Source organism: Amblyomma maculatum, chromosome 2 (assembly GCF_055883805.1).
Source record: "Amblyomma maculatum isolate TAMU_Amacu chromosome 2, ASM5588380v1, whole genome shotgun sequence".
In the NCBI taxonomy this organism is placed as follows: Eukaryota; Metazoa; Arthropoda; class Arachnida; order Ixodida; family Ixodidae; genus Amblyomma; species Amblyomma maculatum.
Genome location: NC_139345.1, coordinates 57,208,622 through 57,235,385, shown reverse-complemented (window position 1 = coordinate 57,235,385; position 26,764 = coordinate 57,208,622). Strand labels below are relative to the sequence as shown.

General features: G+C 43.9%; 3 protein-coding genes across 6 annotated transcripts in view; 2 read left to right on the top strand and 1 right to left on the bottom strand.

Moving 5' to 3' along the window:
• Positions 1 to 15,000, top strand: part of LOC146198711 (uncharacterized) — a 26,945-nt gene extending 11,945 nt beyond the window's left edge. For both annotated transcript variants that reach the window (XM_084594205.1, XM_084594206.1), the window contains exons 5-13: positions 1,228 to 1,286; positions 1,431 to 1,556; positions 4,889 to 4,981; positions 6,202 to 6,249; positions 6,925 to 6,983; positions 7,119 to 7,187; positions 7,879 to 7,963; positions 11,622 to 11,733; positions 13,143 to 15,000. In XM_084594205.1, coding sequence (XP_084450331.1) covers positions 1,228 to 1,286; positions 1,431 to 1,556; positions 4,889 to 4,981; positions 6,202 to 6,249; positions 6,925 to 6,983; positions 7,119 to 7,187; positions 7,879 to 7,963; positions 11,622 to 11,733; positions 13,143 to 13,531 — 1,040 coding nt within the window. In that variant the 3' untranslated portion in view covers positions 13,532 to 15,000. The remainder of the gene's footprint in view (positions 1 to 1,227; positions 1,287 to 1,430; positions 1,557 to 4,888; positions 4,982 to 6,201; positions 6,250 to 6,924; positions 6,984 to 7,118; positions 7,188 to 7,878; positions 7,964 to 11,621; positions 11,734 to 13,142) is intronic.
• Galt (Galactose-1-phosphate uridylyltransferase) lies at positions 14,840 to 25,857 on the bottom strand. Of its 3 annotated transcripts, XM_084594208.1 has the most exons (12): positions 25,779 to 25,857; positions 24,771 to 24,891; positions 24,525 to 24,585; positions 24,252 to 24,424; positions 24,053 to 24,128; positions 22,932 to 23,122; positions 22,239 to 22,295; positions 20,985 to 21,107; positions 20,761 to 20,893; positions 18,980 to 19,063; positions 18,655 to 18,809; positions 14,840 to 16,656 (listed from the first exon to the last, which is right to left on the bottom strand). In XM_084594208.1, exons 3-12 carry the CDS (start codon positions 24,541 to 24,543, stop codon positions 16,567 to 16,569), a joined length of 1,101 nt encoding a protein of 366 aa, XP_084450334.1. In that variant the 5' UTR covers positions 24,544 to 24,585; positions 24,771 to 24,891; positions 25,779 to 25,857; the 3' UTR covers positions 14,840 to 16,566. The 3 variants fall into 3 exon arrangements, with proteins under 3 accessions (XP_084450334.1, XP_084450335.1, XP_084450333.1); XM_084594209.1 differs by lacking the exon at positions 24,771 to 24,891 and having other exon boundaries at positions 25,779 to 25,836; XM_084594207.1 differs by lacking the exon at positions 25,779 to 25,857 and having other exon boundaries at positions 24,665 to 24,790.
• eIF3f1 (eukaryotic translation initiation factor 3 subunit f1) lies at positions 25,043 to 26,764 on the top strand. Its single transcript, XM_084594210.1, has 2 exons — positions 25,043 to 25,576; positions 26,299 to 26,764. The coding sequence occupies exons 1-2, from the start codon at positions 25,159 to 25,161 to the stop codon at positions 26,697 to 26,699; spliced, it is 819 nt and encodes a 272-aa protein (XP_084450336.1). The 5' UTR covers positions 25,043 to 25,158; the 3' UTR covers positions 26,700 to 26,764.

Genomic DNA, 26,764 nt, shown 5'->3' with positions numbered 1-26,764 from the left:
ACAAGCGGCGTGCAAAACGAGGGCTCACGAAATGCAACACGAAACCGTGGTCGATAACACTAAAACGTCGTTCCTCAAAGGAGTCGCGGCAGGAAAGACTGTTTAGTACTTGTTCCAGCACCCTAGCGGCGCCTCGATGGTTGTGCCATCTATCGTTCTGCCGTGAAAGCTTCCAACGATGGTTTTTAACAGCGCCGCTTGGCGGCGCGCAGTTCGAATTATGGGTGGCGGCGCCAATTTTTGAGTGAATTAACGAGCTGTTACGCGCATAGACTTCTATGCACTGCGGACCGGACCACGATGACTATTTCGAATTATCCAAAATTTCGAATTAACGAGTTGTGAATTAACGAGCTTTCACTGTATATAAGGATCTCAAATTCGAACTCACAAATTCTTTTTAAAGACATTGTTCTTTATTATCAGTTTTGCCATAGCCTTTACCATCGCCCGAGTAAGGGTCTAGACATCTAAGACGGAGGAGCGGCTTCTACTCCATCTTTATACCAACACTCTGCTGTGCCTGGCAGCACTCAGACATTTTAATTCTTCCTTCACGGACAGTTGTCCGCACTGTGCGGAGAAATCTTCGGACATCTACCACGTGGAGTGGGCTTGTCCATCTAACCCAGCTATTCCTCCTTACCCCAACCCCTCGGGAGGACTGGGAGGCAACCCTGCTCGGCTGCTATGACCTGCAGGCCCAAAAGGCCTTGGTCGAGCGCGCCCGGGCAGCGGCTGACACCTTTGGGGTTCCCGTACTAGAGACTTCACCTAGCATTTGTAATGGCCATACCTCCATCCCCTTTTGAAATATTAAACGTTTTTCACCACCACCACCACAGTGCATTTTGATTTTTTTGATAATCTGGAATTCGGTTAACTTAAACATTTTCGCTGGTCCCTTGAGATCCGGTTTAATGAGGTTTTATTGTATTTCCATTTCCTTCTTTTCTCTCGCAAGCGAAATGACAGTCCCTCTAATTTCAGAACATAATTTCATTTTGCGGCAAATATGTCATAATTTATGTAAGTTAGTTTTTGTTGAATGGGGTGTGCTATATTTACTGTGTGTAAATACTATGGGGCCATTGCTCGCATTTGTTTAGTCTGGTTCTGGCTCTCATGTCATTGGCGGTTGCTCACAGGTATGATTCATTGCATGTCCACCGTATCATTTTGGCTGGAACTGGGAGTTTGATGCAATTTGGCATGCCTCTCTTACAGCTGCTGATGTGGTTGTTGCTACTACCGATGTGAAAGAAGAGCCTGTCGTGATTGTCGATGTAAGTAACTTATTCCGGCTTTGTTGTGAGAACCGTATGAAATTGGTCATTGGGAATCATTCATTCGCTGCAGTTCTTGTTTATTTGTTTGTTTTTTCCCCTTGGTGGCAGTCATATTTAATGGCTGTGCTGCTTTATCTGCAGGACATATGTCTGCCTGAAGTCATCCTGGATACTCCAGAAAGTCCAGAAGCCCCTCAGAGTCCATCTGCAATGTCGTCTTGCAGTTCAACACACAGTTCTCCCATCGCTGGAAGCAGAACAAATAAGGTTGCTGTTTGTGTTTACCACTCGTTCCAGTCATGACAGGAAACTCCCCCTTCTACTTTTATTTATTTAGCTGGTTAGTTGGGTTGGTGTGGAACAACAGTGCCAAATCGACACTGACAGTGAAGTTTTACTTTATGGTTAAGTTGCCACATTCTAATGACCAAGGTGTTACTTTTACTGAAAACAGAGTTGTTGTAAGCTAGAAAGTGGCGAAAAAAAATTACACACACGTCGCTGTCACCAACCGTTTTCTGTAGTATAAACCAGGATGCAGTGACAGTTTCTTTTTGACACAGGTCACATAGGTTAGGCTATGCCATTGCCATGGACTCCTTTTCAGAGCAGATGTCGTGAATTTGAGGCGGGTGAAGGGAAAAATTTTTAATGGAATTTTCTCTGTGTTGATTATGCCGTTTGTGACCATACTGGCATCAACATACCCAGAAAGAGCCATAGGAATCTGGTATTAAAGGGACACTAAAGACAGCCAGAGATGGTATGAAAATCTAATAAACTACATTTGGTGACACTGTCGCCGCATATCCGGCAGCAAAAAATCGAATAATTGCTGAGATATTGCGATAAGAAGTTGAGGTTTTTCCTTGTTCCCGCCGGTCGAATTCAAACTGTGGCCTCCAACTACGTAGTTGGAGTTGAGTGACGCACACTATCACGTAAGCGTGGACTCCGTGATAGCTAGCGAGCCGGCGCGGCCCGCGGCGTCGCATCCCTCAAGGGCTAACTTGGCAACAGCGTACTCGCAATGACGGCCTCAGCCGAAATAAATAAAACGATGAAGAGAGTAATTCACCGAGCGATGGGCCCATAAAGGAAGAAAAAAAAAACATAGAGCGCTTGTAATGCACAATACTTTACATGTTTCTCAAGCTTTTGCGCTCCTTCTTGCACTGTGTATAAACAAACCGAGCCCTCGGTCATCGCAACGCTTCCTGACATGTTTACATACAAATAAGATTTGGTTACCAGCAAAATAGTGTCCTCGCTGCTGCACTTGTCAGTTTTGAACTTTCGTCGCACTTTTTCCCTTCAAGGTTTGTGCTACAGCTCCGTGTTCAGCGAAAATTACGTCCACGGTAGCAGAACATGACCGAAGTGCCGGCTCCACTACATTTGCCAGCGCTGTGAAATTCCACATGTTAAAATGGATCCAGTGCACAATATAGTGCGCATAGGCATCCAGAATATTAGTTGCAAGACGTGAGAGCAGGCAGCATGCGCCGATGATCAAGAAGTTGTAATATTTAGACCGGCGGCAGAAACACTTTACTGTAAATGGGGTCATGACATAAAAACTAGAAATATTTTCTAGGATCTTGTGGGGTGGCGTAGCCGAGCGGTTAGCGCCGAACGTTACGGAGCAAGAAGTAGCGAGTTCGAGTCTTACCGCTTCTGGCTTTTTACAAATCGATTTTTTTTTAATCTTTTGTAATGTATTTCTGGTGCTTCATTATTTTTAGTTTTTACTTTTTACCCGAGGCCCTTTTTTTCGCCGGGCGACGAGCGCAATATATTGACGCTCTCCTTGGTATGAGCGGCAAGTATGCCCCTTTTGTTTACGACGCCTGCAAATTGCACGTTGAAGGTCTTGTTGACGCAGTATATGTTGGTCAGATGTGCCATGATTTAGTGAACAATTGAATGATAATGCGTTTTTCCTTCGGTACTTAGCATATGTATGCTTTTCGTGGCGTACGTAGCTGCAGTCAAGCGGTCAGGTCGCAGTCGAAGCGGGATATGTTGGCGCAAAAGTGTGAACGAAGGAGCGTGTCGGCGGTAGCGGATTTCGCTCGCTTGTGCCTCCGAATGCTCAAATGGGAACCATCAAGGCGCATCTGCTGCTCCAAGCTCGCAATTCAGGCGCTGCAGGTTCAAACAAACTATCCGAGTGTGCACGAAATGCCTGAGCCGAAACATAACCAAAACTGAAGTGGGCGCCTGTGGCGCCTCCAAGTATATTTTTGTATTTGCCTTGCAACGTTTACGTTGTCTTTTTGTCGTCGTTTACGTATGATAAAAGCGTGTTATTATATTCGAGACAAAACCTACGACCGCATTTAAACGGGCAACGTAATTCGCATTTGTCAGCCTCCGGGATCCCTAGCGCGTCACGTGATTTGTAGTTGCGAGCCTCGGCCGTTTGGCTGTGGTGGCGATACCTGTATTTCTGTTATTCTTCTTTACTACCTTATAACAGCTCTGTTTTCAGTAAGAGTGGTGTTTTTGTAATCAGGAACTGGCATTCTATCGATGCAATCCCACTTCCTTTCTCTCTTTAGTGTCCCTTTAATAACGAGTGAAGTTTTTAAAGGTACCAAATTTCGGGTGTGTATTCTTTTTTCGAAATGTTGCACAAGGCATTGTCTAAATAATCAGTAAACATAATTCATTACATGGAATTCACTTACGTCCGGCCAATAATTTAAAATTGAAAAATTTTCTTGTGTTAACGTTGTTTTAGTTTCAGCAGCCAAACAGGTTTAGTTTAGGTCGCGAGAGTCATACGTAAAGGGTTTTATTTCAAACGCATCTTCATTTTTTGTAGTTCTTGTCCTTTATGCAGGCTTGTGCAAGGGTCGCAGTATGATAATCAACAGGCAGCAATGACATCACAGTTTCTTTAACCTTCCCGTGACTTGCGATGAGTATTGACATCATAGCCATCATTTTGCTGTAAAAGCCAAATTTGCATGAGAGGAAATATTCCAATAAATATTATTTGCCGTGCACAAGCAAACTCTGCACAGCAATCTATGTATATGTTCCAGTGTCTTACATGGTGTTTCAAGAAAGAAAGCAACCATCCAGAGACTTGGTGCCTACTGTACTTTAATGCTTGACTTTTTCCGTAGCATTATAATACCATTCAGTCAGGCATGTTTGTTCCGCCAACTCTGGACAAGAGCCGGAGCATGCATTTGTCCCGCAACTTATTGTTTGTCTTCGTCACGTGGCTCCCCTGGGCTAGTTGTCTTAGTGGATGGGGCTTTTTTCGTTGTCAGTTTCACAGATGGCAGTTGGTTTGACTCAGTTCTGAAACAGTCACCATCCTGTTGTGCATTATTGAATCGGACAGATTGTGAAGTGTGGTCTAAATTTGGTTGGTGCATATGAATTCAGGCTTAGTTAAGCCACATATTCTACTCTGCTTGTGGCACAAATTGCGGTAATGAAAAAAAAAAAAAACAACAACAAAAAAAAAACTTGTGGTATGAGCGTGCATGAGTTCTGCAGCTGTCTGCATGTTCTGCAGACTTCCCACTAGCCACCTTTGCCGGTGCAGGTGACGATAGTGTGTTTCTTTGGTGTTGCAGAAATCAGATGAAGTATTACACTTGACAGAAGAAGAAAAGCGGCTTATGCATAAGGAAGGCATTGTCCTTCCGACAACAATGCCCCTCACAAAGGTGAGTCATAGCACGTGGCAGTGAATTCCTAGTGCGCATTTCCGGGCCGAACGGTCCAGCATTCTATTCCACCTAGATGCTGAAATCTCATGAATGTGTTGTATTCTGGTTGCCTTTGTGTACCATCAGAGTTGTGTTTATTTTACCAGAAATTAAATACCCTTAATTTAGGCTTGCCACTCTAGCATACCTTTTTACTCTTTTCACGCGTAACCATTGTATGGCTATGTAGGCGGGTTTCGCATGGGCGTGACCTTGTTGGTTTACTCTTTTCACGCGTAACCATTGTATGGCTATGTAGGCGGGTTTCGCATGGGCGTGACCTTGTTGGTGCCGTAAAAGAGAGACTGGCTGGTATATCGGAAAAAGAATGGTACCATCGTATAGAGCGTCAAGGAAAGGTGTGCATGTGACAAAATAATTGAGGTAATTAATTAGAGCCAATTGAGTGTCTAATTGGGGGCCAAAATGGCCACCAGCCAACTTCCGGTTTTCGTTCTCAGCTTCCGGTCACGTGTCTCAGCGCAGAAATGCGAAAGCCTGAGCGATGCTGCTGTACACAGTGCATCGCGCACCCGTTGTCGAACACAACCAGCATTCCGTTGAACACATCAAAGTTCACTGGCGTTCTGTAATTGATTTATGGAAAAAGGAAAAGTGCAGTATCTGTCACTCGCGGAATCCCGCTGACACATTTCGCGGACAACGCAGCAACGCTTAGGCTTACGCATTTCTGCAGTGATCTCAGAAAATTTTCTTATGCCATCTTTGACGGTAAACTGTAGTGGAAGTAAAAGGAGTTCAGCTATTGTGAATGCGCGATTGCTCCGACTGGTGGGAAAAAGTCTTTCCTTTCATTTTTTCAACTACGAAACGATGTGTTTGCAAGCAAAAATTGGCACGGGCCTAGGTCGCAAGTCACTCAGTCAGACTGACTTTGCGGAATTGCGCTAATTATGTTTATTCATACTGCATGGATGGATACACAAGGTCGGTTTGGTGGCATGGGACTGTCTGTGCATGCACCCGATTTGGAATATATACGCACCTACCTAGTTGCCCTGACAGAAAGCAGTTTGGAGCGTGCATAGTGCCTGTGGTGTCCCTGGTTTTTGCCTGTTGTGATATTTTTCCAGAAGAGATAACTATAATTGCCACCTTCTTTGTAGGAATGAGTCGGGCTGATGATTAAACTTCAGCATTTTTCACTTTTACTCTAGGCAGAGGAAAGGGAGCTGAAAAAGATAAGAAGAAAGATACGTAACAAGGTAAGTTTCGTGTGCATTCTTTTTTGATTAAAGTCTGTTGGCTGTTTTTATGGTTGCTATGTTTTTGTCTGTCTCATGCTTTTGCCATGAGAACGATACAGTGTTTTTGTTAGGCTTTCCTCCGGTTGGTTAAAAAGCAGTTGGCACGTGCACCTCAGTTGAGGGAACAATGGAGGCACGATTCATATTGCCGGCTCATTTGGGATCCATGAGCACACTTATGAACTATATAGATGGCAGTGCTAACGAAACGAAACCCCATATGCCCTATGGAAAGTGGGTACGGCAGTTGTAGTATGCGTTTTCAATGTGTGTAACTGTAACAAGTTGGCATACTGCTTTGTCCCTTGAGCTGGACAATTGTCATAGTCTGAATTGTGCAAAAGTATGGCTACACCAAATTTGAAATACCAGGAAAATGCAATAGTCCATCTTGTTCTGTTTTTCTAGTGCTCACTTTGTATTACTGTAGACGGTCAGGCCTGTCTGCTGTTATGAAAATGCCTTATGTTACAAAGTTCCTTGCCATGCTGGAGTTCATTACAATGAATGTGTATTGTAGTCATAGTAACTAGTGCTTGCAAAACACTTTCATTGCTTTCTTAAATAATTAGTCGTAACTTGATGCTTTGTGCCTAAGGTTTCACTGCAATGCTTTACTGACAATGTCCGCAGCAATCGGCCCAAGACAGTCGGAAGAGAAAAAAGGAATATGTGGATGGATTAGAGAGCAGGTGAGTGAAGTCCAAGTTGCTCCTTTGCATTTATACTGAAGCGTAAGTCTGCATGTTCATTTATTGCCAAGCATATAAAATGAGTGCCGGTTGGGTCATAAATTCCATTTGTCTTTTGTTGTCCTCCTTTCTCAGGGTCAAACTCTGCACAGCACAGAATGCCCAGCTGCAGAAAAAAGTGGAGCTGCTCGAAAAACAAAATGGGTGAGCAAATTTTTCAGCTGCCGCAAAGCTTCATAAGTGACACTGCGTTAAGGTAGTTTAATTGGCCTTTTAATTAATTAAGTGCGGTAAGACCATACTGCAGAGCTACTAGTATTAGTGATGAACGTTTCATCTTGAACGCATGTTCCTTGCAGAGCCTTCTGTAACTACCTCCGGAAAATAAGTTTATGTATACAATTTCGAGCCGAAAGGGAAGAGTAACAGCACTTCCAAGTCAGAGAAACATTCAGCCATAAAAAATGACACTTATTGGGCTGTTCTTCGCATGCCCAAATGTGGACACAATTTTTACCTTTAAAAATATTGAATCCAAGCCGAGAAAAACTGAATTATCTTTCATCTTGCGGGGATCCCGTGAAATTCTCTTCGCTACTGCTGCTGCTGCCACAGTTGGGTATTCATGAATAGAGGCCACCTTTAAATGGTTTTGGTAGCTGTGTGATTTTTGCTTTGAATAATTCTTTTCTGTGGCAGAGATTTTGCACCGCTGTAGCTCATGTAGATGCATAGCTGATGGAGGGATGAAGGGGAAAAATATCATGGAGAGGATAGAAACTCTTTGCTTGCACGTTAAAAAGGATCCTGTGCTCATAGTTTTCATGCCTTCGAAACATTGTTTTCAAAGGCCCGAGATGTATGCGGTGCAAGCAGTCTCTTTGCTCTGTTTCAGCTCCCTTCTCCTTCAGCTGAAACGACTGCAGGCATTGGTGGCGAATTCTTCCGGTCGCAATGCACAGACAAGCACCTGTGTCATGGTGAGTAAATCTCCTTGAGCAGTGTCAGAGTGCATAGCATCCAGTTTAAGCCTCCGCCAACCCAGAGATGTGCTTGTCTTGGGACCAATATCGCCAATGCCAGGGTATGCTTGTCTTGCCCAATGTAGAGCTGCTTCCGCCACGAAAAGACGAGTTATGATTGTCAATTGCATTGGCTGCGATTTTCAACCCTAGAGGGCAGTAGATGTCCATAAAAAACAATGAATTTCATGCCTTTTACGCGTCAGTATGTTGTGACCCATTACTTCAGCAGGCATTGAGGGAAAGCTGCCCGCAGCAGCAATTTTTTTCTTTTATTTTGTGCTAATTCTAACCAGCAACCACTGATGTAATACACTAAGAGCTCGTTAATTCGAACTTCAAAGACCGGGGAAAAAAAGTTCGAATTATTGAATGGCCTCGAAAAACAGACAAGAACCATTTGTACTACGGTAAATGTACCATATTTAGTCGCGTAACGTAACGCACTTGCATAATGAACCCACCCAGCCCCGATTTGCGCCTACGAATAAAAAAAAAATGGCGTAGGTTGTTAGCGCGTCCCTCGCGCCGTCCCGGTCTACAACACATTTCTTCACAGTGCGCCAAATCCTGTGCATTGATAAGGGCATGTTGACCTTTTTACTTTAGCTCCATCAGAGGGGGAAGGGGCTGGTGGACGAACTTGGCGAAGTGCCAGCGCTTGTCTGGTTGTGCAAGCCTCCTTTTCAGCACGTTCGCTTTATCACTGGGGCGCTTTTGAAGCGATCGCAGCTGACTCACGTGCTTTCGTTGACTTTCGTTGAAGACTGATGGTTAGAAGGATGGATGGCTGTCGAAAAAAAAAAAGAAAAAGCATCCTAGATCATAGCCTTTCATGGGCGTTGGCTGGGGAGCCCCGACAGTACTTATCCATATTTGCAGATTAACAGGGCTGGAATTAACGAGTATTTAGCTGCAAGCTGTGGAGGTGGCGCAAAAAAGAGAGCAGGCAGCCGCCGCCGCGGCCATGCATTGACCTAATTATGCCTTTTTTGTGCTCCAAGCTGCCCAGATGCGTCGGCGCGTAGTTCGAATTATCCGTAGCGGAACTGACTTGCGTTCGAATTAACGAGCTTTTTTATTCACAGATCTCTATGGAGCTTGGCCGGATCAAGTAGTGGAGTTCGAATTATCCGAAAATTTGCACTGTATCTCTTTAGAATCAGAATTGTATGGAACAAATTAAGATGAAGAAAATTAGCGATTTTGATGCGTTTTTCGGGAGCTCAGTTGGCAGTTAGAGTTAATAAAGCAGCCATTCAGGGTTTAAAGAAAAAAAAAAGGGAGCCTTTTGCAGCGGCCTCAGGGCCCTTGATAGTTGCTGAAACTGTGAAGCATTCTGCATGTGATTTCATTGCTCCTCACTCTTTTAATGGCATTGGCTGTAATGAGACTTATGGTTTAATAAGTTCTCGCAGACGACTTGTTCTGAATCAATGCCATGTCAGACACACTGCTTTTGAAGGTTGAGACCATACACTGTTGGGTGCTGCTAAGCGTCGTATTCTTGCTTTGCTAAAGATATTTGCAGTGTTTCTCTTAGTGTTACTGGTTTGCTGAAAGTCCCAACACAGCTTTTGTGACTGGCTGAATATGGCAATCATTGTTATGTGTAATGAAAAAAAGCACCTTAATGGATTTGAAGAAGTGAAGACCTAAGCATTTAAACTGTTTACTACTCTTAGCCATGTGGTACATGTACAAGATGGTGCCAGTACTACCGTATTTACTCGCATAATGATCGCACTTTTTTTTTTTAAATACTGACGCAAATTTCGGGGTGCGATCATTACGCGGGGTAAATTTTCTACAAAAAAGTTTTGAGCACCAAAAACGCAAACAAGTTGCAGGTCAGACGTCTTAGAACATATATCTCGATTACAACCAAAAATAAAAGCTGAGTAAGGCTTACTTTCGCAATAAACACGCACATTAAGCATCACATGGAGTGCACAATGCCCATTTATTTTTTTTCGTCAGTACTCTAATCAAAGTCTGAATCCTCGCCATCCTCGCTTTCACTGCTGCACGACTCATCGGAAACGGCTGTGTCGTCGCTGGGAGCATCTTCACAATCCCACAGGAAGTCATCTTCCGTTCCATCCAAAGCGTTAGATATGCCTGTCTTCTTAAAACTCTTAGCCACTACCTCGTCGGGGATACTGCTCCACGCTTCTGTGATCCACGAGCACAGCATCTCCACTGATGACCTTCTAATCTTTCCGCTCGGCGTCAAATCATGCTGGCCCATTGCCATCCACTCAGCATAAAGTCGTCGAACGTTGTCCTTGAACGGTTTGTTCAAAGACACGTCGAGAGGCTGCAGCAGCGAAGTCAGGCCGCCAGGAATGACTGCAATGTCCGTGCGCAGCTCTTTCAGCTTGGCACGCACGCTGTCCACAAGGTGACCCCTAAAACTGTCCAAAACCAGAACCGAGGGAAGCAGAAATGCTCCTGGTCTTCTTCCCCAAACAGTCTTGATCCAGTCGACCATCAGGTCTGCAGTCATCCACCCTTTCATCTGTGCACGTATATGGATGCCACGGGGAAAGTTTCCCTTCGGAATAGTCTTCCGTTTAAAGATCACGTTTGGTGGCAGCTTCCGCCTGTCGGCCGTCACAGCAAGCATGACTGTGCATCACTGTTTTTCTGCGCCAGACGTCTTCACGAGGATGCTCCGAGCACCCTTCTCGTTCACAGTTGTATTCCGGGGCATGTCAAACGTCAGTGGAGTTTGATCGGCGTTTCCAATTTGCGACATGAGGTAACCGCATTTTTCGCGAAGCCTAGTGACGAAGTGATGGAAGTCTATCACTTTGCTTTCATACGCGGCTGGGAGCCGCTGGCACAACGACGTCCGCCGCCTCAGGGAAAGTACATTCCGTCGCATAAAGTGAGTCGTCCAACCGGAGCTAGCGCGGAAATCCTTTGCGGCAATTCCCAGCTTCCTGGCAGTTGTGCGCGCCTGCATCTGTATCATTTCTAATGACACTGCACAACCATCCTTGCGCAGGTCCCTCACATATTCTAGGACCGCCTCCTCAACACGAGGGAACTTGCCAGTTTTGGGTCCACGGAAAGCCCGCCATGTCTTGTTCGTAGCCATCAGCTTCTCGCGCTGCTTCTTCCAATAGCGTATCCTCATTTCGTCCACGCCGAAATACCTACCAGCAGCGCGGTTGCCATGCTCCAGTGCATAGTCGACAGCCTTGAGCTTGAACGCGGCGGTGTAACTGGCATACCGCCCCGTGGTGAGATGGCATAAACTCGCACAAAAACACAAACCACGCTACGACGCTGCCGAATTGCAAAATGGCGAACGCCGCAAAGCATGGAATCATGGGAACTCCAACGTTACTAGACTAGGTTGGGAACTTGTCGGAATGCATTCGCTGCGGGATGACTGCAGATCAACCACCAGGCGGCTCCATGTTCGGGGTGCGATCATTACGCGGGGAATTTAAAAAATGGAATTTTGACCTCAAAATTCAGGGGTGCGATTATTACGCGAGTGCGATCATTATGCGAGTAAATACGGTATATTGCACGCAAAATACCACAATATAGTGTCGATGAACTTGAAATTCATGTCCCTTTTTTTTTTTTTCTCATGCAGGTGTTGCTGCTCTCCTTCGCCTTGCTCCTGTTCCCCAACCTGCGCACAAACTCTGGGGACAATATTGATCTCATACTAAAGTCTGCCTCTGAAAAGCTAACCCCCATATCAGGCAAGCCTGGTTTGCTTCTTCTTATATGCCAGAAGCGCTGTACTCTGTTACCATACTCGGACCAATGTGTTCCGCATCTGTGTTCAGTGTTTGCAGCATTTGCGGTTTTCTCTTATGAGCACAACTACAATCATTGAGCCAGGTTGGGTCCCTGTAAACAGCACCCCGGGCTTTGTGAGCATATAGTCAGAATGTGTGGCCATTTAAGGCCCCCAATTTATTATTGTAGCAAATTTTATAATTGGGAACATACATCATGAAAAACATTAAATGGTAACCCAGAATGCACTTGGCGTTGCATTTGATATCTGCCACTATGAATTTTAGTTTATATCCAGCTCCCATGCAGAAGTAAACAATGTTGTGTACTCCCCCCCCCCCCCCCCCCCCCCCCTAAGGCCAGTAACGACACTTCTAGGCTTGTACTGGGCAGCCAAATTATCACGTTAGGGAAAGGACAATATGAAATCGGTTGGGGACATGCTTTTCTATGGGCAATCTCACCCAGATGTGCCAATATGAGTGCAGGTTTTGTTTTGTTTATTTATTTATTTTTTTCAGTTTCCAATTTAATTATTCATCGTGCTTGAAGCATATTACTGCATACCGCAGCGCATTCCTGCTGGATTTGAGGAGTCCATCTGGTTAGGTAGGGATTTAAAGTGAAAAAATGTAAGCACCAGTCAAATAATTTTATTTCAGTCCAATATTTCGAGACACTCTCTCTTCTTCAAGGGCAACTGAGAAACGGGTGAGCAGCAGTAGGGGCAGCCTCTGTTTTTCTTTCGTTACTACGTGACCCAGTCCATTCACATGTGCGAGAGGGAGAGTCCCCAGAGCCTGTTAATGGTCGCCTTTGTGTGTTGGGTATGCCACGACTTGATGTGATGAATATTCACGCACCCCCAGCTTCCACAATGGCTCAGTGGTGACGGGACTCAACTGGCGAGCCCAAGGGCGTTGCAGGTTTCATCCGAGCCAAGTGCAGTTTGTCCCATGCACTGTGCGATGTTAGAAGCCTATGCGGTTGAAATTAATCCGGAGACTTCCACCACAGCATCACCCACCTCTCCTTTCAGTTTGGGATGATAAGCCCTACAAAGTACTTTCAGTGTGGAGCATCAGACACTGGCAAGTTTTAATTCTTGCATATGTGGAGAGCATTATTGCAGGTTGGTAGAGGGAAGAAGCTAGTTTCGTAAAAGCTACTTGAAGTCTCTTATGACCTCTCGATTTCTAGTCTTTGTTCAGTAATCTTGAAATGATTTTTCAGTGTCAACGACCTGCAATTGTGAGTGTGAAAACTTTGTACATTCCTTCACACTGTTTCTATATTTCCCATTGCAAAGTGGGAACTTGTGCGATCATATATTCAGCGCTGAACTTTTGCCCCCTGAACACCTGTGCAGGGCGTTCGCGATCGCTACTGTATGCAGCAGAGCCAAGCAGCTTCCACCAGGAGTACACTGAAGCGGCCAAGGCCCATTACATTGAGGAGGACATTGATGCCTCAGATGACGAGGGCGTGCCGGCATCGCCCTCACAGGTGGCGTCAAAGTGGGCGCCCCCGTCCTCTAAGGGACTAGGCTGGGGCTTGGACCTCAGCTTCAGCCTTGCTGGTGGCAAGCGCCGCTGGCAGGCTGCCGGGTCTGAGGACACAGCCCATCCACTGGGTACCACGACTGTTCCACCGGACAAGAGAGCGCGGCTTGCAAACTACAGTGCAGTGTCGCCGCACAATAGCAGCCTGCCTGCTCACCACCAGCCATTAGTGATTCAGATGCAGCGGCAGGCCTGACGAGGCTCAGTATCTGTGCACGCACACTTTCTCCTTTCTAGCACTTTGCTTCTCTAAGTTGTCTCATTCCCATGAAACTTTTTTTTTTTTTTTTTTTTTGTTGTTGTTTTGTTGGTAGTCGCACAGCAGAGACTGCCCTGTTTTCATTTACCTGTTTTCTCTTTCTCTATTATATTTCTCTATCGTTGGCTTCGTTTCCTTGCCTCTCATATGAAAATGGTGATAGTAAAATATGGCCATTCATGGGCTGTGTGATGACTTCAGAACAGCGGCATTCGCAAGGGTCTGCACTGCCTTTGCAGTAAAAGCTTGTGTAATGTTGAAGCCAGAAAGATTTGCAGATTGTGCCTGGTGTGATGTGTATGAAGGAACCTCTTGTTTTCCCTCTCATTTCTGTGCGTTTCTTCTTCTACGACAGGTGTCAGGCCATTAAGACCATTGCTCGGTTCTGTTCAGTGCATTATTTGTCATACAATTTATTTCTTTTTTCTTCCGGTGTACGTTTTTTTCTTTTTCTTCCGGTGTATGTTACATAACTTTTTAAATGTATGCTTCACCCACATATCAGTAGTGCAGACATCAACTTGCATTGCAGATGCAGTGTCTGCCCCATTTAAAAATGTGGGTGAGGACGGAAAAGACAGCGGCACCTGTCTCTAAAAGTGTCTGGCTTAGTCGTCGTGTTCTGGCAGACGGAACTTGTGTGCTTCTATGGTTTTGATGTTCTGGCAGGCAGAGCATTGTTGGATGCCTCATAATGCATTGTTTGAGATTGCGGCGTCAGCACCTTTTCACCATGCACCGCACACTATCGTTTTGCGACGTCTGCTAGAATCCAAAGAGCCCTCCCTTCTCCATGCCCTTTGTCCCCTTTATGTCATATTTTAAACCATTCTTCCCATTCCTACAAGCACCATCTTCCCCATTTGTGGACCATGGAAATTTTTTTTCTCCCTCTTTTTTTAAGAGGCAGTAGCGCGTATTGTTGCTGTAATACAGGATTGTCTCTTTGCTGGCCTTTCTTTTGTAACCATTCTGCAGATGGCTGTGTTTTTGCATCACCTGCAATATATTTACAAGCAACATATATATTTTGCCACAATGTATGTTATAGCGCTGAGTGTACGTTGATGATGGGTGCTTGGTTAACCTCTCGACTATACATGTCCTTTACCTGGTGTTTGCGATGGCTCCTCTCTACTTTATTTTATTCCCACTTTCTTGTTCGAGTGGATGTCTACTTGATTATCATTGGCATGAATGATTCAAAGATATACACAGGCATCAGATATTGGCATCGTATAGGTGTTCGAAATAAAAGCGACCGTGAAATTATGCTTTAGTGTGTAGTGTCATATATGGTGCCAGTAGCCCCAAAAGTAACTGCCACACCTTGAGAGCATCTAACTGTGACAGAGCCAGAAGCATAAATTGTAACGTGTTGTTCACAAATAAAACATAGCAAAGAATGCTTGCTATTTCGATAAAGCCGCAGAAGCGGGAAGATAAAGGGAAAGTAAGTTGTACTATTACATGTGCCCATCAACAGAAATATGTTGTACTTCCGCACATTTGCTTTTACTACCTCATTTATGCTTCATATGCCTGCGATATAACTTTGTGCTAAGAAATTGCAGCCTCGCAGACTTGCATCAAAAACAGTTTAATTCCTTGTAAATAACATAATTATACACAGAGACATTCGGGGAAAACAGGATTAATGGTGATATTGCTCAGGAACAGTTTTCTCTCCCTGTGTAAACGACTAGACCTTATGGTGTACTGACATTTTGGCTTCTGTAGAGAACGGGCAAGCCTATCTGGTCGGGGCCTGGAGATGTGCATTTAGTGATTTTCTGAATGGCACTTTAAAAAGAAGCAGCAATGCACAGGACTTGTAAAGACTAAGTATTTTCAGGTGTATACGTCTCACCCTGTTTCCTGCAGCAAATGTTAGTTGTCTCGGAAAAAAATATTGTATTGCACATAAGTCTCAATGGTGTATAAGATGATGCACTTGCCGACTACCTAAGTGCTACAAAAACTAGGTAAGGAACTCTGTATCAGAGTGCTGTGAATCAGCAGCTAGCACTCAAATATTAATGTTACGTACTCCTACTGTCCTGCACTTTGTTGGCATCATTGACTGGAGTGCTCTTCTCACTTTACACCAGTCTTTGGTCATTTTTTCTCTCGCCATGAACTGTCTCCTCGCCGGCCAGTTTCTATGCTCCAGTGCATATTCTTTTCAAACATAGTTACTGAGCATGGCAGAAGCTGGCATGCATTTGCACATCATCTTTTACCATTGATAAAACAAAGACAAAAGTTCAGAAAAAAAAAAAAGAACTGCGACTTATACACCGGGAAGTACAGTATTTGCTTAATATTTTTACCAGCAATGTCTGCTTATACACAAGCTCAAAGCACTAACTAAACAACGGAACAACAAAAATGAGAGAAAATAAAATGGAGGGTGTCTTAGATGTATCTTAAGAGGAGAATGGCAAAAGCCTACCCTTCCTCTCCTACCATTTGTTTCTCATCATTTGCCTCTTACCGCCATTCGTTGCAGTGCTACATACAGCTATACTGGTTTACAGGAAAGAGAAGGCGCAGTATCTTCTCCGTCAAGTGTAAGTTTGGATGGTACACCATCGCTCCTGTCGTGTGGTGTTCCTTGGCACGCACTCAAGTGTAGGATTGCAGATGGCAGGAATGCTAGACAAGAAAATCATCTCATGGAAGATGATATCTCACGCACGGGAATTCGTTCCATGAGCCTAGAAAGGCTTTCGCCTTAAAGGCCTTGAAAACTCTACTCTGTTCTACATTTTCAGTGACAACCTGATATATAGAAATGTGAGTGGTATACAGTATGATCAACTCAAACTGCAGCTTGGGCATGGAACTTGCAGTCTCTTACATGTGTTACTATTACCATGCTGCAACAGCTTTTCACCGACAACTGCAGAAGATGTGTCCAAAAATAAAAAGTGGTGTGTAAAAAAAGAAAGGACTAGTCGCACACCACCCTAGACTTCACCAATAACTCGGCTGCTTTTTTCAAATTGGCACTGGGTTGTGTAATGAACTTCAGACTGAACTCGCAGTGTCTCGGCAGCCTGCAAGAGGGAGACACGTCCTTGTTCAATCCACAAACACAAAAATAAGCACGCACACTACAGCTAGTCCCTAGGTGATCCCTTTTTTGCTCCTGTACTAACTGCTAGTTAGCTGTGAAACGCGTCACATTTGTGAAGGTACCTGATGCTCCATGGGCCCTGGCATTAATTTAAATGACAAAAGCTACTAAAGTTTATCTTGTTTGTTTTTGTCTCAATTTTGGGTACAGGGCCTTGTGCTTAAGAGAGAGCTCAAGGGTGCAACAGCTGTGCCAACTGTGCCATTTTGATATAGCTGCAGGTTGCTGTGCCAGAAGTGCGAAATTCGTTAAATTTGTGCCACATTGCGTCATAATGCCTCGACTGGACGCAAAAAGTTGGCCATACTTGGGGACAACTGATATGACCAGTTGACGTTGCAGACACTGCGGCGCGCGTCACTGGCCTTTTATTTTATTTTGAGATGGCATCGCGCCATTCTAATGCCTACTCTATTTTATTCTCTTGCATCAACATACTTCTTCCGCTCTTCGAGTACACTCACTAACCGTTGTGGTTTGAGGATGCTTCACCATGCTTCATCGTGAAGCGTCCCCATAACACAAAGGGGGGCTGTTTGTAACGAGGCACCACTTCTACTGCGTCGCACTGTGAAAAGGGCCGTGCTGGTGCTTGTGACTTTAGAGCAACACTTCTACGCTGTGTTTCAAACGCCGCATGCTTCTAATGGATATATCTAGTAGTTTTATTTTTATGCAGCTCTTGGAGGTTTTCCGTAGTTTGTAGGATTATTCCTGTACAGCAGGGTTTGCTTCATCAAATAATGTAGAAGGTGCATCAGTTATGGCTTCTGTGTTTGTGATAATATATTTTGAGGGGGAGAAGGTAATTCCTATTCTGAGGGAAGGGGGCGGGTGGGGGGGGGGGGGGGGGCAGAAAGCATGCAGCAACCCTTGATTTTGGATTCCAGTGGAGCGCAAGACTGCTAAAATTAACATTTACGGATGCTGGAACATAATAATGTCTATAATACCGTAATATCTGCGCTGTGAATCTAATATGCTGAGTCAATGCCAGTCCCTAGAAACCATAAATCACAGGCCGAAAGATGCGCTCACTCAACAGTTTTTCTCTGCTAACGACTTGCTTGCTTATTTGCTCTTGAATCAAGATTTTTTTTTGCTTTTTTGTACTGCGCTCATTTCTGGGCTTTTTGGGCATGGGCTGATTGTAGTTAAGGCTTCGAATTGAGCTCTTTTGGAGCTGCCGTTGCACAACACCAGCTGCGGATTTCGCAGACATTAAAAAATTGTTTTGTGAGTCTTGCAAGCAAGATAAGATCCCGTGATTGAGATTGTCAAACCGCGGTAGAAGCAAAAAAAAAATAAATAATAATAATTAAATGCATATTTTTTAGCTTTTCGTATTTTTTTTACTCCAAAGTTTGAAAAATTAACCTCGATTTTATGGCTTATTGTTTTTTTTTTTTTTTAGTGTAATACCATGCTTTGAGGTACAAAACGCTTATTTACAAGAATAGGTACACGCCAGATTTCAAAAAGAAATACGCTAGTGCCGCTGATAGGTGGCCCTTGCTAGATTTCCTCTGGATCTCATTTATATGGTCCAATATTCACAACTTTTCATTCTTTGTGCCGAAAGTAAGGTTTCTTCCCTATTAACGACTCCAAGATCTGGACTAGTGCTGCAAAGTGCAGTTTTTTTTTTTCCTGTGAGCTGCTCCAAATATGGATTTTACTGCTCCAAAACCATAATTTCACTGCTCCAAAAATTGCTACAAATCCTATTTCACCTGTTGCACCCCTGAGAGCTGCATAATGTGGATAAAATGTCGGAAAACTGCTCAACATCCTCAATCCTGAGCTTGCTAAACACCACCAGAACAACAGCAAAAAAAGTACATGTATTAGGCGAGCAGTGCAGATTGACAGGCACACAAGACAAAATATGAAAAACGGCTTAGTACAGAGGTCGTACCTGCTCTGGTGTCAGGTCTCTCTGTGGCAGAGCCAGCATCTCGTAGCCAACCATGAACTTCTTGACAGTGGCTGACCGAAGCAGTGGGGGCAAGTAGGCAGCATGCAGCTGCCAGTAAGACACGTCCTCCTTCAGGCACTTGCCAGTAGGCGCACCTAGTGGAACAGTTTAGAGGGACAACCAAACTAAACTGAGGAAACAGATGCACAGTCTTCCATACGTAGTGCTACTGAATATTATGCAAAGAGCCCGTGCCTCACCATAAATTTTGACAGTATACTTGTATGCAGCAAGAAGGGTGACAAATTTGCAGGCAAAATCTCACCGTGCCAGCCCATGGAATATGGAAATGATGTGTTGAACAGGTTGTCGTACTTCGTTAGCAGCAATTTCATTATGGTTGCCAAGTCTGGAAATGAAATATATGCATGCAAAAGGCTAAGCAGTCATTTGTTTTGCTCATAACTTTTTTCCCTTTTGTTTTCTGTTAAATGCTGACTACTGATGACACTATGCACTATATTTACTCTCATAATGATCACACTATTTCATCAAAATATACCGAGAATCTGGGGGTGAGGTTGGGGTGTCCTCATTACACAGGGCACCAAAAATTCACATCATGGCACTAGGTATAACGGATGTCTCCATTATGCAAGTGTGTCCAATGTGTGAGTAAATCTGCATAAGAAATCATGTCAATTGGCTTCACAATGAAGCTGAGGTTAAAAGCTAGACAATGGTCACAAGGTATTGAAGCGTGATACTGCAGCTTGTTGCTGCCTGTGATAATTCCTCAACATGCTGCCCCGATGTGATGGTACAGTGGTAAGACGCCCGACTAATGTGCTGGATTTCCCAGGTTTGATCCTGACCGCCGGTGGCTGCGTTTCGATGGATGCGAAACGAAGAGGCGTCTGTGTGCTGTGCAATGTCAGTGTATGTTAAAGATCCCCAGGTGGTCGAAATTACTCCCTAGCCCTCCACTACGGCTCCTCTTTCTCTCTTTACACTTTCACTCCCACCTTTCTTTACTGCATGGTTCAGGTGTCCACAGAAACAAGTTTGACAAATACTGCCCTTTTCCTTTCCTGTGAACCAATTATTATTTTGAGGTAGCCAAAGTGTACCAGTAAATGTGCCAAGTCGCAACACTGAATCAACTATGCAGTAGAAAACATGTTAAATGGGTTCATATAATATAGAACATAGCTGCAGGACTACAATAACAGAGCAACAAGAGTGGATCTGGTACTGTAATGCAACATGGTTGAAGCACAAATTTAGTAACCCTCACTTTTTGGAAATAATGGAAATAATGTATCATGCAAACCGGGCTGTTGCTTCAAGCAATTTCACTCCAAGAGCTTCCCATAAATCTGTTCCTGTTGCACTTACTCTACCATAGCATGCCTTTAACACAATGTACTAGCACTTTTTAATTGTGCAATTGGCAACAGCAGAAAGAAGTACTGCAGCATGGGAGTTGTCCACAATGTTCCTAAACGACACCTTGATTAATGTGGTCTTAGATGGAAAGCTCTGACGTACAGATGTCTCTAGCACATGATCTCGCAATAGATAAAAATATGCTTGAGTGGTTCACAGGCATACAATTTTTAATCTTCATTGACATTTTGAATGCAGCGTATGTAGTAAAGGCTCACATTTATGTCTCCAAATCGATGCACGTAATGATCACAAAGCAGCTCGCCTTAAGGACTATTAAAATGCTGACCACAGAAGGAAAAAGGCGAAGAGATGGTTTATCATTACTTTTTAACAATCTATAGGAGCTGGCATCTAATCAAAGCTATTTTGCAAACGCATTTGATTTAGTTAACGTCATTTGCTTTTTTTGTTTTTCATCGCACACATCAACTGTCTCCAGAAGTTCATTTTGTGTGCCTATTCCACTGTCACTCGCTGCCGGACTACACTGCGATTGTAACAATACGGCGACATCTTGCCAACCTATCTTCCACAGTCCAAAAAAAAAAAGGAACCTGCTACTTTCGCCACGCTTCTCAAAATATGGCTGAGATGAGTAGGATTCTCTTATTGCCTCTCTTTTTCCATGGTGCTAGTCCATGTTTGTTACATCACCTGACTTCTCTGCAACGTTGAGCTCATACAGCCTGGTCACATGACGTTTTGGCACGAGCATGGTCTCGTACGGCCAGACAGCCCAGAATGGCACCAGTGCAACCCAGTGGTGAGACTCCAGAACAATCCGTTCCTGAGGGACAGTCAGTCAACAAGAGTGCACTGTCATTTTACAATGAGCTCAGGACACCAAACTACCAAGCGCAGGTTCAAAGGGCACTCACTTTCTTTTCCAGCTCCTGGAACACATAGTCCATAAGAAGTGGCCTTCCTGTCTTTTCAAAATAAGCCCTCTGGGACTTGTCCTTTTTGCTTGGCTCATTCGGCATGAATGAGCTTGCCCATATCTATGTTAGGAAATGTTGAGGCATCCACAGCTATTACACATACAAGAAGAACAAACCATATCTGCAGTCGACAACTTGTATACGTAAGATAAGGTTGGCATCACGTGGCAGGAGATTCAGATGCAAAGTTTGAGTTGAAAAGTACAAAGTTCCATAATAAATTTATTTGGTATTGCTTGAAACTGTTCAAAAGAGCTGATGTTTCAAGCATTCTAACTGCACACTTCACTGGTATGAAGGAGCCTCATTCCCGAGTGCAGGTTTACAAATAAGACTTTTTGTGATATCAGGTAAGCTAGTGGACAACCATCAAACATGTTTCAGAAGAATTGACTAACCGAACTGATCACCTATACTGAGTGAGTGGTACAAATGTAACATTTTTCTATGCAATTGAGCACGGGTGAGTTTGAAACAGGTTCATCGTGGTTATGTCTAAAGCGTTCTGCCTCAACATGAGTTTGAATCAGACTGCCGTCTAGTGGTGTTCTGAACTGTCAACAACAGTCAACATAAAAAGAGTTCTCAAGAAATCTTGGTTCGCCATAAAAGTTGCTGGCAGAAACTCCGCCTTTCCTAACATTGTGTTTAATGAGTTGTGCCAATGTTAGACTGAAACTGCTGTGGAAAAGGCAGTTTGCGATGCGATGTTTGAAGCACGGTTCAAGGTGGCAACAAACATTGTTTTCATGCAAAATTAAATGAATTTTTTTTTAATGTACTACTTGAACAGGAATACCAGCAATGATGGCTAAACATTTTTATCCATTTTTCCCCCCGCCACACGAAGGAGTGTAAACTGGTTTTCTGTTCATATCAAACAGGCCAACGATAATACATGACCAGCTGACTTTGTCTGGCACATTGGTAAAATGTAAACAAGCACATTATTACATTATAGCTGCCTAATGTGCAAGAAAGGAACAAGCAAATGTTGATTCTAGGCAAACTGTCATATACATGACAGAGCTCAAGAATTATTTCATCAGAGTAAGGGAGGTGGGAGCAGAATCTAGTAAAGAGAACACTTCAACTTCCAAGTATATAACTTGTTTTTAAATGTGATTTTGAACTACTTTTCTTTTTGTCCATGTGCCGATTTTATACATGCCTAATGACTTCATAAGTTACCTGGCAGTGTGGATGAGGGTTTGAGCAGCCCATAATTTCTCCTTTGTTTTCAAACACCTAGAAATAAGGTACACAGGTGAGACATTTGAGTATAATGAAAGGTGAGCACAGGGCCATAGGTGGGCAATGTAGGGAGAAAGAACATCACAAGTCCAAACATCCAAACATAGCATAAGTTCAGATAGCTGCGTCCTTCAATACAAGGAGCGCTATGGGGAAAGTGCGACTTGTTTCTAGCTTCTCTTCTTTATCAAGCAATGGCTATCTGTTGTGCTGCTAAGCAAATATAATTTATTTGAAGGCAAGGGAATGATAAAAATCCTACTCTGTGAGCGAAATTTCTCTAGATAAGATACCTACCTCGCCTTTTGCTAGGACCATTGGATAATTCTGTACAGGCTTGCTTCTGGCATTAGACATGTAAGCAGAGCATACTAATCTATTTCAGTGACCACAAATAAGAGAATGTTCCATTAACAGCTCACACTCTAGATGGCAGCAACCAAAAATCAAATGCCTAAACTGTGATTGACGAGGACCTCTACTAGCTCCTGCTTAAGATGTGCTTTAACTTTCTGGCTAGAGCCTGCCATAACTGATGACAAATCGTGTGGGCAACACTGAGTCATTGGGCTATATGCATTGATACTAAAGTCACATGCACAGTCGCTGCTACACTCTTTAGAGGCTCACCTGCACCCATGTGTAAGTTTTGCCTAGCTGCTCTGTCTGCAGGGCCCATTCATCGATCACCTTTTCCACTTCAGACTGGCTCATCAAGGGCAGGGTCACATTGGAGCATGGATGGAAGCACATCACTCGGCACGTGCCTTTAGCCTCAGCCATGCGGAAGAGGTCACATTCGTCAGAATTTTCTGGAGATTCTGCAACAAGTTCAAGATAAACTCTGGATCATGGCAGTAAGGTACTCCTTAGTGCAGTTATCCACCCCACAAAATTGGCTGTCATTGAAGATTAAAACTGCTTCAAGGTATACTGTTATAAGTGCATGAAATCAATCGCCGACCAGAGCTTTGCTTGCACATTTTTACGCCATCTTCTGAAACCTAAAACACTGGTAAAAAAAAAATAAAGATATGGCAAAGTGTGTTATTGAGTATGACAGAGTAAGAAAGATGCTCAGAAATTGGCATATGTCTCAAATTTAAACAATGTCCCAACACATGGAATCGTGTATACAGGTAACTAAGGTAAATGTAGCACACTCTGAAGTTGCACCGGGATGCACTGCTTTTGAATTTCAATGTATACAAACACATGAAGCATACATGTTCCAGCACACTCCGAATCAATGGCACGATTTAATAAAGCAGCAGCTTGATTAATTTCGTTAAAACTTCAAGTTGGGCTAGTTGGCAATTTCTTGTTGGAATCATTTTGTTATGTTATGCCTTCTAGCGGGTGTGTGTTCTTTGTGTCCGTCTTTACCGCTAACAAAATGATTCTAACAAGAATTGATTAATTTCATTCACCTTTCTTGGTGGGAAGAACAGCACGCAACTGAGATGGAGTCTGGGATGCAGGGCAGATTGACATGCACTGAGTAAGAACTGCACATTTGTTGGCAAAGTGTCACAATAAATGGCCAGTTCACCGAAAAAAAACAAAAAAAAAAAAAAAACAGCAAGGTAGGAAATTAAGGCATGTTTCACACATGCTTTACCAATAAATCTAAAAAAAAAAAAAACATGCCACGTAGCTCCGAGCACGTAACGGCGATTTAATTACAGTATTCAAAGATGTGGCTTTGGCGTGTTAATGTGCAAAACCAGGGATTTAAAAGCACAACGTACCAGGACTTGGGGCATCCTCTAGAAGAGCTGGAAAGTCATTTTGGAACGTGAAGGTTGAATCATACATCATATTGACCTGAAAATTTACCAGAAATGATGCACTTGTTTCAAGAATAGAAAATCAATTAGGAGAGCAAACGTGGCTGCTAACATCAAAACACGTGTTATATCCGATCGATGCGAAATAAACGGTGACTACCTCGCCATTAGCCCTTCTCGCTCCCGGACAAAGTGGATTGCTTGGATCCACCGTGCGTGTAGCCGATATTTTGGTGGCGTTCTCTGTTTTCCCAAGCCAGGGTCGAAGCGTTCTTTGCGGAGATACGAGGACCCACTCATCTTTCAGTGGATTGTATCGAATGTGGGGGTGCTCTGCGGCGAGAAAATAGATATAAGCATTTCTACATCTCCAACGGTGAAACGTCAAATCATGCAGAGAACAACAATTAGTGCGTTGTTCATGACGCCCTACTTTTGGCGACGAATGTCATCCTTGGTTGTCGTGTCCGTCGCACCCCGAGAGCTCGCGGTATCTACAGGTATAAGATGAGACATCGTTTATCAGAAATCGTATGAAGACATGCACCGCCCTGACGTTATCGATAGCGTCACCTGCGGTAAGAAAAATACTGAGGGCAGAGTGAACATGTAGCGAACGCATCAAGGCGGTGTTTATTCACGAATAAACACGAATGCAACGTGCATAAAGTGTACACACCCCCAACTAAAGCACAATCCTCATGAGTCATGCAACGATGCAACCATGCAACGATGCAACTTCAAGCCGTCTGCTCAAGCCACTGGTGCCGCGTGCCTGCTTATCGTAGCCTGCTCAAAGTCTGCAATTCAAACAAAATAAAAACTTTGTTAGGTTACACATATAAAGAAATTTAGCATGTTGGATTACTAGCAACTAGATGCATTCATATTTGCTGCATGGCGCGTTCTCGGGGCGCAAAACATTGCCTAGTCTAGCAACAAGGAAGCATCGGCCATGTTGAAAATTTCTCTCGCCGCAGGCGCGTGTGGAAAACCGGGTGGCCGGAAAACGTTCCTTGACAGCTTTCAGTGAATTTCGCTAATCGTGCTGCTGCATAACTTGCATTATGGCTCCGAACATAACAGTGAAAGTGCACCCCGTCGTCTTATTCTCCATTGTTGACTCCTACGAGCGAAGAAACGATGGTGCGGAGCGCGTCATTGGCACCTTGCTCGGCTCGTACGAGAAGGGAGGCGTTGAAGTGACGAACTGCTTTTGCGTGCCCCACAATGAGTCTCAGGACGAGGTCGCGGTCGACCTGGAATTCGCCAAGAACATGTTTGAACTGCACAAGAAAGTGAACCCTTCCGAAGTTATCGTCGGCTGGTACGCGACTGGGCCTGACGTGACCAGTCATTCGGTTCTCATCCACGACTACTACAGCCGTGAGGCCGCAAATCCGGTCCATTTGACTCTGGATACGTTGATGGCAGATAACAAGATCAACATCAAAGCGTACACAAGCACGCCTTTCGGAGTGCCAGGTATAGTGAAAAGCGTCATACTGCGTCACATTACATGGCTACGTTGAGCTCCTGAATGATACAACACCTGTTGTTTAACAAAGAAACATGCTGATTGGCATTTTAATTTACTCTATTGCAAGTTATACTGTGCTGATACTTCATGCTACCTCTGCTTGCCTGAACCTGAAAGTTGCAAGCCTCGCTCAGAGCTATTACTTACCGTTCGAAATAATTTACGATGGAGAAGTTAGAAACCTCGAGCCCCAATAGCTTGTTCTTTCGTGGGCTGTGTATTTGCCAGCTGTTCTGAACTAGCAGCTGCAAATACAGGTGGCCGTTTCACATGCACTGAACAGAAGGACCAGGAAAGTGCGCAGTAGTGTCCCTGTGCACATCTTAAGACAACAATACTAAACTGATAACTTAATTTGGTGTATAAGAGTTACAAAGTATGAATCAGGTCCTCCCTTCACTTGTACAAAAAAATTCGTCATCATTGCGCTGACCTCGCTTTGATTCTATGCAAAAAAGATATTATTAGAAAGCAAAATCTTCATATTTCGTTTCCTGAAATTTACTTTTGTAATTGCTTTTTGTGATAAAAGTGAGCAGGCTGGACGAAATAGTTGTTTCCAATATGGCTACTAACCAACTGCTTTCATTTCAATTTGTGCAAAAAGTGCACAAATTGTGTAACTGTTGTTTCATTGCAATTTTGCCTTTTTTATTTCTGCTTACAGGAAAGAATGTAGGCACCATGTTCACACCATGCAAAGTGGAAGTTGTTGGCTATGAGGCAGAGATGGTGGGTCTGAAGCTGACACAGGGCACCAAACACAGCAAGCAGCGGAGTGTTGAGTGCACGGCTGACTTTGATGCTGTGGGCCAGGCTTGCCGTGAGATGCGCGAGATGCTTGAAGTGGTTATAAGCTACGTAGATGATGTGCTGACTGGCAAGACTCCACCAGACAACCATGTTGGACGCATGTTGCTTGACATTATGCAGAGCGTGCCGCAGATGGAGAATGATAAATTCCAGCATATGCTCAACAGCAACATGAAGGACCTGCTGATGGTCGTCTATCTTTCACAGCTTACAAAGACGCAGCTTGCACTCAATGAAAAACTGAGCCTGCTGTAGACATTTAGACCTCTTGGGCCTTTTGCTTCAAGTGAATAAAATAAATGTGTACACTACTGTTCATC